The sequence below is a fragment of the Carex rostrata genome, chromosome 30, assembly GCF_964058835.1.
Source record: "Carex rostrata chromosome 30, lpCarRost1.2, whole genome shotgun sequence".
Classification (NCBI taxonomy): Eukaryota; Viridiplantae; Streptophyta; class Magnoliopsida; order Poales; family Cyperaceae; genus Carex; species Carex rostrata.
In genome coordinates this window covers 4,074,479-4,086,688 of record NC_135947.1, presented here as the reverse complement: position 1 = coordinate 4,086,688, position 12,210 = coordinate 4,074,479, and the positions used below count along the sequence as shown (strand labels likewise).

The following is a 12,210-nucleotide window of genomic DNA, read 5'->3' as shown; positions in this document are numbered from 1 at the left end:
GCGAAGTCGAGGTTTCTGACTTTTCGACGTGTTTGGATACTCATTAGTGTTTAAGAATATATAAGAAGTATGGCTAGTATTATATTAGGAATTTTTTTACATAATGTCTTTATTTTTTTTTTTTTTTGTAAAATATAGAATAAAATATATCATTTAAAAAAAAATTAACAAAATATCTTTGTGAATCCCACTCCCTCCTCCCTTTTTATTCTAGTTAATTACATAAATAAAGAAAAAACCATAAATCTAAAAGAACAATCAAATAGTGCAAAGGTACACTAGAAAAAGGAATCAAATAGAACATATTTTTTGTACTCAGTATTTATATATAAATTTTTAATCTGGGTATCAGAATGTAGACGTCATTTAACATTTAAAGTTACTTTGATGAAATTAGCATCGATGTTTAATTACTGAATTGCTCTACCAATTTGATAATCTAAATCATGCAAATAAATTATTCTTCAAGTATAAAATTTTATTAGCTTGATTTTGTGTATGATGATACTTAATTATATATGAACATAGTTTATATATTTTATGCTAAATTGATCTTTTTCTTAGTTTCTGATTTGAAAATATCACATTATATTGTTGTTTATGATGAAGCACTACTTCTAGCCAATTAAGCCTCCGATTTTCTATAATTTTGATTGGTCCCAACTTTAATTTTTTGTGGCAATTATATATATTGTTCTGCTTACAAATTTGCATGTATGTCGTGATTCATTTGAGATCGGTTCAGAAATAGTTTGTAATTTATTTGTTGAGAGAGAATATCCCACAATACATTTAATATGTATTATTATTTTTTATATACACACATTCGTAGATCATCTTTTATTTATTAAGCATTTGTAATTATATGCGTGAGTAAATATATATTACTTGTCCGAAATAGTCAATTTATGCTAATCTAATATAACTGCACTGATCTTCAACAATTTATTGCACCGATCAGGGTAAAGAAGACGGAGAGCAATTTTGTTGCAAATATTTTACATTTTATTATATTTAAGATGTACTGATAATAATAGTAGTTTTAATATCTTCAAGAAACTTTCTTAATAAAATATTTTAGCTATCCTTCTTAAAAATAAATAAATTATATCTATCATTTTGAAACTATCTCACAATGAGATGAACAATTTACATTTTTGCTCAAATCTATTTTATACACCTTGAGATAGTTTTTTCCACAAGTTAAAATTGTTTATATATTAAGTTTTATCCAAAAATTAACTGTATCCGCAACAATTTATTTTCGACATATTTTTACTAAAAGATAATTTATTTATTTTAAAGCTTGTTTGACAATTCGCAGTGGAGTTAAAATTTTCAAGAAAAATACTTGTGTCATAAAAAATGCCAGACAAATGTACGTATATAGTCTAAAAAATTAAATTGGAGAATATTAACTCTCATTCTCTATACTTAAAAACACATATAATTATATAATAGATAATTTAATAAATAAAAGATGTTGAATTGTAAAAATTTATATTGAATACGCATATAAATTACAAATGTGTATAAATATAAAAAGATCGCATTTTAAATATTTCAAATTCTCATTCTTATTCTCTATATCTAAAGAAATCACATTTCTGATTTTTTACTTAAAACAAAAAAAATAAAGACGAGTAAAAAGAGAGGAGTGGCCGAGTGGGAGGGAGGGGAATAGTGGGGTCCATAAGAATATTTTTTTTAACAATTTTGAGAAGAGTGTATCAATCCACTTGTTTTATCTAACCAGTCGTAAAAAATGTCTGTTTAGGACGATTAATCGACCGATTACTCATTGGCTGTGACTAAATCGTTATGATTTTTTTTGACTATCGACTGATTATGATCAACTATTTCCAGTTATTTCCGATTAATCGTTTGGCGGTATCTGTCTGTCCGAGGACCGCATACTCTTATTTATAACACTGCATCTAAGAACTCACTAGATAACAAAGTTAATGTTTTTAACTGTTGGTCGTGTTTGGATACTCATTAGTGTTTAAGAATATATAAAAAATGTAGTTCTAAGAAAAATATGGGAAGAATGGTAGTGTTGAATTAATTTAAATTGACTTAATAAAAGTTACATGTCAGTCCCTGAAATTTTTGTTATATTAATATTCAAAATATATGCTCAAACATTGTGTATACATGATAGCAGCAAGACTTTAAAAAAAAATCAATCTACCAGCTGTGATCAGCTTTTTTCACTGGTTCACATTATTCGAATTCAAAGGCTTTACCAGATAATAAAAAAAATATATTACATCAAAATATAAATTATTGCAACATAGATATTACATAAAAATAATGATATTCCATCAAGCATTCCGTTATTTTTTTTCAACAACATAGATAAATTGCAAACACATAATTAACATAGAGCAAAAAAGAATTACCAAGTACCTTTCTTGCTCTAGTAAACAAATAATTCAGAAAATAACCCCACAATATAAAACATCAGCAAGTCCCAGCAAGTGAGAAAAGAAAAAAAAATAATATGAGAAAATTTACCTTGACAGCAATGGTCCCAGCAAGAGATCCATTGCAAGACAACCAATTTTTCCAGCGCAACCATATAAAATCATAAAAAGCCATAAACTGATACCTATAGCAGTATCTATGTAGGAGGCTAACATTGTACTGGTACAAGGGGAAATACTGTACCAGCATACACAAGATGGAGGGTAATTCCGGATGCAAGAACAAGCAACTGAATAAAGAAGATGGAGGTTAATTCCGGGCGCAGGAACAAACATTGCTACAAGAGGCATATTCGAAGACCTGCAATCAGCTTGCAGCATTCACAACCAGCACTGATACAATCGGTACCAACACTGGTACAAGAGGACATCCCGTACCAGAAGGCTAAAATGATACCAGTGAAGTTGAGGGTGGGTGCAGTCGGAGTATACTCAACAGTGAATAATCAAGAAGACAAAATTATACGAGGATGAATAAGGGTAACCGTTACCAAATTATAAAATGAAAGTATTATTGTCTGAGAATAAATAAGGGTAATGGAGTTTGGCAATGAAAAATTGGTTAAAATTAGTTATCTTTAGTGTGCATTTGATTGATTTTATATATAACATAACTGATCTGAGTGACTGAGCACTCTCCAATCTAAACACTTTGAATTGGGTAAGCAGAAATGCTAAAATAAAAATATCCATATGCATTTGCATTTGCTTCTCTCAGTCATCTTGCATTAAACTAAAATGTGAAATATGGTCTCAACTAATCAAACAAAGAGAGCCCACAAGGGCATTTTTGGTAGAAATGTTTGTCTCTATCAAACAAACCATTGGTTAAAACTAGTTCAGACATTTCTTTCAACAGTTGTTACCTATAGAACATGGGACAGTACAACAAACCAGACTAAGGATTCTATTTAATTAAAATAATAAACCACCAAGTAAAGAATCAGAGAAACTACCAGAGATGCATGCGCAGGAAGCTGAAATTTGATAGCAAAATAGAATTCCATGGTTACCCTTCTAAACCTCAAAATACAAAGACGCAAACTGAAGGTTGTGACTGGAATTGCGAAAGGAGGGATCGAACCGAGGACTTACCTGGCCACACTGTTGATGGAGATGTAGATAGAAAAAGAACCATGGTGGAGATCAGACAAAGTGTCAAAGGTGATTCATGTTTATTTCTGCGAGGTAAAACGAAAGAAAAAGCATGGAGGCGGGAAAGGGTAGAATTGGGGAATTTTGCTGGTGGGTCCGCTTTTCCCTTGGCTACACCCCGAATCGGAGGTGAAGGATTTCAGGTCTCTGAGGTGGAATACTCACCCGTTCAAACTTCCTTTCCCTTCGAAACTTTTTTAGGTCATGTTTGGTTGTGAAGTAAAGTTATTCTGTATTAAATTGCTTACTCCAAGCTAAAATAGATTAAAATAATCATGTTTGGTTAGAACTTGGTGGAGTAAGTTCATGAAGAGAGAGAAAATTGTAACATGATGTTACACTAACCGCAGGACTCACAAATGGAGTAAGCTACTACACCTAGAGAGGTGGAGTAACTTACTCCGAATTAACTCAAATATTACTCCATCTTACTCCTTCAAATTTACTTCTTCTTTGACTCCTTAATAGTAGTGTAGAGGGTTCAATTCACCATTTACTCCACAACCAAACATGACCTACTGGAGCAGGTAAAATTTAAAAAGTTTCCTCCCCCTCCCATTCCTGCCCCTCAGCTACCCCTCTCTGGAGCACAGAGACCTCATCTAATCCGGAGTGGCTGGATTGCTTAACTGAGGATAAGAAAGAATTTTCTTCTCCTAATTGCTTAATCTTGAAGTTAAAAACTATCAATTATTTATGGATTGCAGCAGCCCCTCTCGCGAGGATAGATTGCTTTGACATGATAATAACTCCAAAATATAAGGCTCCAAAGAATCAAGGATGAAGCTACTTAATTACAACTCCAAAAATGAAGAAGCTGGCCCAATAAATCCCAATACCTCATAATCCTTAACATATAACCAATCCATTAAACAACTTTAATAATCTCACCTTCTTTGCAACGATCAGTGACTACAAATGCATTACATCATAGATTGGCAAGCTCGGAGATCTGGCTAGAAAGGAATTCAGGTTACTGGTAACCATAAAAACTGATTTAATCAGAATTAAATTAAAACCAAATGATTTGATGATAAGAAATCATAATTTACCCCGGTTAATTCAGGTTACTGGTAACCATAAAAACTGATTTAATCAGAATGAAATTAAAACCAAATGATTTGATGATAAGAAATCATAATTTAACCCGGTTATCCTATAACCGAACATTTACCATGCCCCATATGCTTCATTTGTTGCTCACGTACCAAGAAACAAACCTTTTGGTTCCAACACTATAACAGAATGTTAATCAGCTGCACTGAGCCAATTAGTTTCCAGTTAAACTGGTTCATTTAGCACAAGTGAAACATACATATTCCAGTTAAAGGGTTTCTGCATTACACCTGTTACAGATCCACAACCTACCAGTACATCACATACCAGCATACATTTTACTTAGCTATCTTCTACAACAAGTACTTTCCCAGATCCTACACAAAATACCTATACAAAATACATCTAACTCTCAAATAGCTTGCCTTTAATCCGAGAAAGCAACCAAAAGGATGATCACGGGGAACCTACATGTTCTACAGTTCTACTATACTCAGCCCTTCCAGCTGCGGCTCCAGCAGAACCCTGTCCAAAATAAAATTTACAATTAGTGCTACAACAGCTTTATGAAATTTAGATATTGGCCAATGCACTTAATTATGTTGCCCCATACTAAGCCAGCATCTCACTAGATATTGGCCAATGCACTTAATTATGTTGCCCCATACTAAGCCAGCATCTCACTAGCTAACCAACCTCAACTCAACTTTTTTTTTTTTAAATCTTCACAGAGGCTGCAAAGTCATGAGCGGGGCTCGAAATCAAGTCAGTATTGTAAAAAGGTTTTAAAAACATCTTTTACGAAATGAATCAGACTGATAGGCATCTACAACGACCATACCGAGAAAGGAGGCAAAATCAAGTCAGTTTTGTACAATGCACCTTGTGGGTTTCTTGATATGGTAGACTGGTAGTGGTGTTATTTGCAGTTCATGGATGTTATTTCCCCATGAATGTCATTTTTATACTATTAAATTCTCAATTTGGTATGTTGTCCATGTTCCTCCTATTCTTCCTTCTATTTGTGTGAAAGAAGGTAATTCTCAAGAATTGCCTCCTTGTACTTGCCCATAAGGAAAGAACAAATATCACATTTGAAATTTCAAGATTTTTACTTACCCGATCAGAGAGAATCAGGGAAACCTTCAGGTGGCCACCAAGAAGGATTTTCAAACACAATCCCTTTCATCTCCGCAACCTCCAAAATATCCATGTCAGCATACTTCTTCTCATCGAGATTCCCAGAATAGGCCCCAATTATTTTCTGGAAATCAGTCCCCTTATTCTCTGTTTGGTTTTTGGATTTCCCAAGCCTACCTTTCTCATCCTCAGCACTCTGATTTGAAGCCCAAGTCGGAAGCTTCCTCAGCACAGCACTGGCAGCAGGGATCACCTTCTCTTTTCTCATCACCTTTTCTGCTCCTCCTTCCACGTGAGAAAAGAAAAACTGTTTCTCAGTGCCATGGCTCTGATTATCAGAGAAAATTGCAGGCATTTGAAGTTGTTCTTCGACTGGTTTTTTTAGGTTTGTGCGAGAGTTAGGGTTTTCGACTGATCCTTCGGTTTGGTTTGCGCAAAGGTTATGGTTTTCTTCATCTGGCAACTTTTCTTTAAAATGTGCTTCTTGGTTTGGAGAAGGTTCAGGGTTTTCGTCAAAGGGAGAGGCCGGGACTACCGGCGATTTTTCTTTCGAACAAACCTCTTCCTCATTTTGGCCGAGATCAGGGGAGAAGAAAGCTAAATCGGATCCGGATTCAGTTAAAGAGAACATTATGATCTTTTCAGGAGACATTGGCATTGTCCCAGCGGCGCGTACTTGGAGAGAGGGAGGGGGGTGGGGGGCCGAGAATTTTAAACAAGACGAGGTTAGGAGGGGGGAAAGGGCACGGAGCCACGGAGGAAGAAAAAGAGAGTTCCCGTGTCTTTTAGGCTTGTACGTACGCATCGAGATTCGTTCATGCGCGGATCTCGACGAAAACGAACGGTTTGCCCTTTTGTTTGGGCATCGATGAGACTTGCCTTTACTCGATTATACTTTTGTTTCATGGTTTCAGACTCGGCGTATTCTGTTCTTCCAAGAATCCCTCAGCCCAATTTAGCAATAGGCCTCTTCATGGCCCATCATTTAATGATTGACCATCTGACATATCCTTAGCATATTGGGTTTAATATACAGCCAGGTAATAATATATATTTTTTCGAAATGATTTTTATCCCAGAATCTCCCGAATTTTTCTAAACCATTTAAAATAAATAAATACCGAGTTGTCATTTTTTTTAAAATATCCCATCCTTATTCAATATGCAACTATTATTTGTGCACCGTCAAGAGGTAGCACGTGTGTAATACCTGTGCGGACCAAAAATTATGACAAACTGTATCAAACTTACCAATTAATTGTGCAGATACCGGAACACACGGATAAAAATGTAAATTTTCAAAAATATATGGCAACTCCGTTTTCTCTCTCTTTTTTTTTTTTTCAAATGATAACCAACAAAGTTCGGCAACAACTCCTCTGACCTCTGCCAATTCGTCACTAGTCTGATTTTGATGCAACCTCATAAGAAGCAATGTAGTTATATAATTCCCTTTTTTCAAATGATAACTACTTTGATTTTTACTTTTTAGTAACCTCCTCTGACCTCTCCCGAAAGAATACTGATACAAATAGCAATCTAATAAGAGGCAAATTGATGCAACCACAAATCAAGCACTAAACAAAGAACTCTTTCAATGTTTGAGCAAGAACTCTATTTTAATGAGGGCGTTATTAGTGTACAAATCAGAATTTATAAGAAAATTATATAATTATCAACATTTTATTAGTTATTTAACTAAAAATGTAAAATGACACCTATGGATAAAGTGTAAAGTGTATTCCTATATTTAAGAAGGGAATGAACTTAAGAAACCAACAAATATCACTTAGAGGGTGGAATAGTGCTCCAGGCTGACGATATATGAAGATATGTGTTTGCATTACCATGGATTAGGAGAAAACCAAATTGTTGGCAACGGAAGTCGACCATTTATGCCCTCCATAAATGGTTCTATTTTTCTATCATTCATGTGATAAACTCCATTATCATGAGCATTTATTAAAGGACTGGGGACTCTTGTATGATCAACTAGGCCACTATCATCGGCAAAGTAAATACAATTCCCGTGGCATTCAGGGTATAAATTTGAGTCCAAGCATAGGGTTCTGTTGCAACCAACGAAGAGCACTTGATCATGAAGATTCTCTATTTTTTTCCAGACTTTACCTTTGGGTTCCTCTTCTAACCTGTATACTGTGAAGCCAATTGTTTTCTTGTCCCCTATACAACTTAAAAATCTAGCAATCAACAACAGGTCTCCAGATGATTCAACGAGGTAGTATTGACTGGCATCCACCATATTTGGCGATCCTGCAATAAGTGTAACCTTTGTAATAGGATTTGTTTCAATTGCAAAAAGGGCGGCATGGCTAGCGACAAAATATAAGAGTCCTTTGAATTCAATGACATCACATATGCGATATACTGATGTATTGATTTTTTTCCATTTGTCGTCTCCAATCCTACAAATGTGCAGTGATCTGCCGCAGGTTATAAGTGCAACAGTTGTGCAGCTAGACTGATAAGCAACTTCCTTGGAGGTTACATTAATAATCTTATCAGTATGCCAGGAAAACTTAAACATCGGATTAATTGCTTCATGTAAAGGTAAAGGTGGCAGGGGTATCGTCACTTTTGTGATGGGATTCAAGAGGTAAATCAGGTTCATGTCCTTTATATCAACGGTTGCCAACCAACCTCTCCAGCTTCCACATATCCATTTGTTACTAATTTCTGGTACATGGAGTTCATTCACCTTCCTCTTGGTAATACTATAGAAATAGTGTAATTTGCCATTTTTTCCACGTGGTTGCAGGAGCATGGGAAGAGGCAAGGGATGAAAAAATGGAAGGTCACATCTTGGGTTGGATTTTGGAGCTTGAGCAATAGAGCGCCATCTTCTACAAACAGCAATGCAATGTAGATAATCTTTCGGAGAATCTATACTACTAATAATTTCTGTCAGCATGTCATTTGGAAGCTCAGACCAAAACTTATCTGCCGCTTCCTGCAGCATAAACCAAACGATGATTAACTATTAGATATGTGATCAAAAGGCAGGGGTGGATGCATGATTTCATCAGGGTAGGGAAAGATATTATCAAATCGGATTTAAATAGCTGATTGATCGGGTTTAAATTATTGAATCAGACTTAAATAGCTAATCAGGTTCAAATCCATTAGATAATCAAAGACTAGATAAAACATGATAAAAAAATAACAAAAATAGTATCCTTTTATTCAGTAACTAATAGTCATGTTTTTTAAAAGAAAAATCAAACTTCTTTCTAACTATTTCTGATTATTCTATTGCATAAGTTGAAACAGCCATGTTTGTAATTTAAAAGACTTCCTTAATCATCTCATCAAAATCTGAACTAAATGAAATGCTTTGCTAAAACTTGAGTATATCACGATTTAAAACCAAGCAAGTTTCCTCCAGGAATCAGTTCATGATCTAATTAACTGGCACAAATAACTCAGATTGCAACATTAATATACTAAGCATGAAGGTTAAGCTACGATGAAAATAAAATAAAATTGGGGCAAGGAAACACTATAGAGTATATATCTCCTTTTTAATTAATTATGATGTGTGAATTAACCCTCAAATTGAGGATGCTTGCGGGGAAGGAGGCGGAGAAAAATATAAATCCTAAAAGAAAACACACCTTGCTATTGCCAGCGGGGAAGGAGGCGGAGAGGAGAGGAGGGGAGCCGCGCGTCTGGATTGCTAAAGAAGGCGTTGGATTGTGTTGTGTCACTGGATCAGAGAGCTGAGAGAGGAAGAGGTAGAGGATCAGAAGTCGCGCATCAGAGAGAAGGAAATTGAATTAATTGATTAATTGGGCTGCCAAAAAAAATAATTAGCTAAGGTGCTGGGCCTGAAAATTAAATAATTAGGCTGGGTCAAGATAGGGCATTTGTTTTTCTAAGATGTGACAAGAGTCCAATTAAATCCAGTATCTGTAAACTGATTTTGGATTTTCAAGATACTACCCCTGCTGTACATTGGAGCCGCTCATGTCAAAAGCAGTGTTTTAAAATGCGGCCGCATGGGCCGCATATGCGTATGCGGTCGGCAGCCGTACTCAGAATGCCCATGCGGCCGCATATGCGGTCCGAATATGTGGTCATGCGAAATAAAAAAAGTGCATATGCGGACTAAAAATGCGGCCATGCAGTCCTCCCATGCGGTTTTGATAATTTGATTGTATTTTAATTAAAATTTATGTGAAAAAAGTCAAAAAACTATTGTTGGTTATGTCATTATGTGAAAATAAATTTAAATATATGAATATGAACATATATATATAGAGAGAGAGTAAAGCTAGGGTGTGATGTGCTCACTAAGAGGATATGGTGAGCACAACTTCAAAAGTATATTGGATTGACTTTAAACTCAAAATCCAAACTGTTGAAATCCATATACTTCATGAGTAATGTATGTACATATAAAATTTTGAAAGTTTCGAGTTTATTTGCTATACGGTCAAGCGGTCAAAGAAATGATAAAAATTGAATATATAAAACAACTTATAAATTAAGTTATAAAAAGTTACTTTCTTTGACAGCTTGACCTTGTAAAAATAAACTTGAAACTTTCAAAAAATTTCATGTACATGCATCACTCATGAAGTATAAGGATTTCAACGGTTTGGATTCGGCATTTGAAGTCGATCCGATATACTTTTGAAGTTGTGCTCACCAAACCCTCTTGGTGAGCACATCACATCCTAGCTTTACTCATATATATATATACACGTGAATTTGTATTTTAAAATCCACATATATAAATCTGCATTTTAAAACACTGGTCAAAAGGCATAATTATATATATTATTTTTCTCATTCATTAATTTGAAACAAACAATAGAAGAGGTTCTGGTATACTTAAATTCTGCCGTGCATTTGTTGTGCATTGCAAAAGCTTAATTATATCAAATTAATCATATAAAAGTATACAACTGAAATTCCATTTAAGTTAAGAGGAGACGGAATTGCAACAACAGCACCAAGTAATCTACAGCTATCATTTTCTAATGTTTTTTTAAGTAAAGGTTGGAGATCATTACTCAAATATTAATACCTATATTATTACAATAAAGAATGATATTAAGCAACGGTGTAGTTTTAGATCCCAAAGATATTTCACCCAACATTTTCTAATGTAAATTACAACAACGATCAAATTAGTACAAAAGAAATTAAAATTCATACTAGGACTTTCGCTAAATGGACGTATTAATTAATTCCGGAGAACTAAAGTTCTTCGCTCTTTCACTAAAATGAAAATGGATCTCAGATTTCATACTGACCTGATTAGAAAAACAAGCTTTTCTTATCAGACACCATAATAAAGTAGTGACCAGCTTATGTGCCTCATCAATCCAACTGTTGATTAAATCCTTGTAACTGCAAGGTTCTGCCATGCTTTTTCAGAGAAAATTAGGCAACTTTATGTGATGTTGATAATATGCTCCCATAGATATTTTTTAAAGCATTATAAATTAGATTATTAATAGCCGTAGAAATGCTTTAAATAGACTAAACGCTATTATTAGATAATGTTTAAACCCTATATTTATAGCATACTAAAAATTCCAATTGTGATAACCCTGATTATCCAGTTGATCAGTACACGCAGCGCAAATGCTTGTACAGCGTACACCTTATTATCTTCACCCCTTATAGCATTTTGAATGTGTGTGTGTACATGTGTGTGTATATATAGAGAGAGAGAGGGAGATGGGCTACTTAAAAGTTATGTTGATATAAGAAAGAAAAGTTTGAAAATCAAATCACTCAAACACAGGGACGCATGAAATTTCATATGGTGATATGTGCTAAGATAAACGGATTGTATTTCCAGTAGCGGAGTAGCCACAAATCAGCAGTTGAAATCAGCCTAGCTGATCTCTATTACTATTGTATTTCGTGTTTAATACTTCATTGTATTTTGAAACCAGAAGGGTAATTGAACCGGTAGTGTTAAGAATAAATTAGTAATTGACATGTATTTTCATTTTCAAATAGAATTACAAAAATATGTTGGTTTACTTTCAACATTGTTCATACGAAATATAAATATACATTTTCATATTTGATAAACACGTATAATGCAAAATAAAAAATACTTTTCCTATTTGATATTACTTGGATTATAGAAAAGTAGATTTATAAAACAATTTATGAAATCTAAAGACCATGGAGGCCCCAAAATTTTGCATCTTGTTTGTAAAATTCTAACAATTGGCCCACTTTGTAATTAATGACAACTTGTCCCATAATATTATTTTTTACTCAATATGTATATTGAGTTATGTCCATAAAAAAAAAAAAGTTTCATCAAACAAAGTTCTTGAGTTATGTTCATAACATATGTAATTAAAGCATCGTACACTTT

General features: G+C 34.1%; 2 protein-coding genes and 1 long non-coding RNA gene across 3 annotated transcripts; 1 reads left to right on the top strand and 2 right to left on the bottom strand.

The window, feature by feature from the left end:
- Nucleotides 1-4,571: 4,571 nt before the first annotated feature.
- On the top strand, nt 4,572-5,226 carry LOC144547027 (uncharacterized). Its single transcript, XR_013508957.1, has 2 exons — nt 4,572-4,616; nt 4,711-5,226. It is a non-coding gene; the product is annotated as an uncharacterized LOC144547027 (long non-coding RNA).
- Nucleotides 4,921-6,569, bottom strand: LOC144547026 (uncharacterized). Its single transcript, XM_078295630.1, has 2 exons — nt 5,820-6,569; nt 4,921-5,225 (listed from the first exon to the last, which is right to left on the bottom strand). The coding sequence occupies exon 1, from the start codon at nt 6,496-6,498 to the stop codon at nt 5,824-5,826; it is 675 nt and encodes a 224-aa protein (XP_078151756.1). The 5' UTR covers nt 6,499-6,569; the 3' UTR covers nt 4,921-5,225; nt 5,820-5,823.
- A 902-nt stretch (nt 6,570-7,471) lies between these two features.
- LOC144546968 (F-box protein At2g26160-like) lies at nt 7,472-9,563 on the bottom strand. The gene is made up of 2 exons (XM_078295563.1): nt 9,476-9,563; nt 7,472-8,811 (listed from the first exon to the last, which is right to left on the bottom strand). Exon 2 carries the CDS (start codon nt 8,770-8,772, stop codon nt 7,684-7,686), a length of 1,089 nt encoding a protein of 362 aa, XP_078151689.1. The 5' UTR covers nt 8,773-8,811; nt 9,476-9,563; the 3' UTR covers nt 7,472-7,683.
- Between the last annotated feature and the right edge of the window lie 2,647 nt (nt 9,564-12,210).

Coding starts and splice junctions, on each gene's coding strand:
- LOC144547026 (XM_078295630.1), bottom strand. CDS start 6,498: ATGCCAATGTCTCCTGAAAAGATCATAATGTTCTCTTTAACTGAATCC.
- LOC144546968 (XM_078295563.1), bottom strand. CDS start 8,772: ATGCTGACAGAAATTATTAGTAGTATAGATTCTCCGAAAGATTATCTA.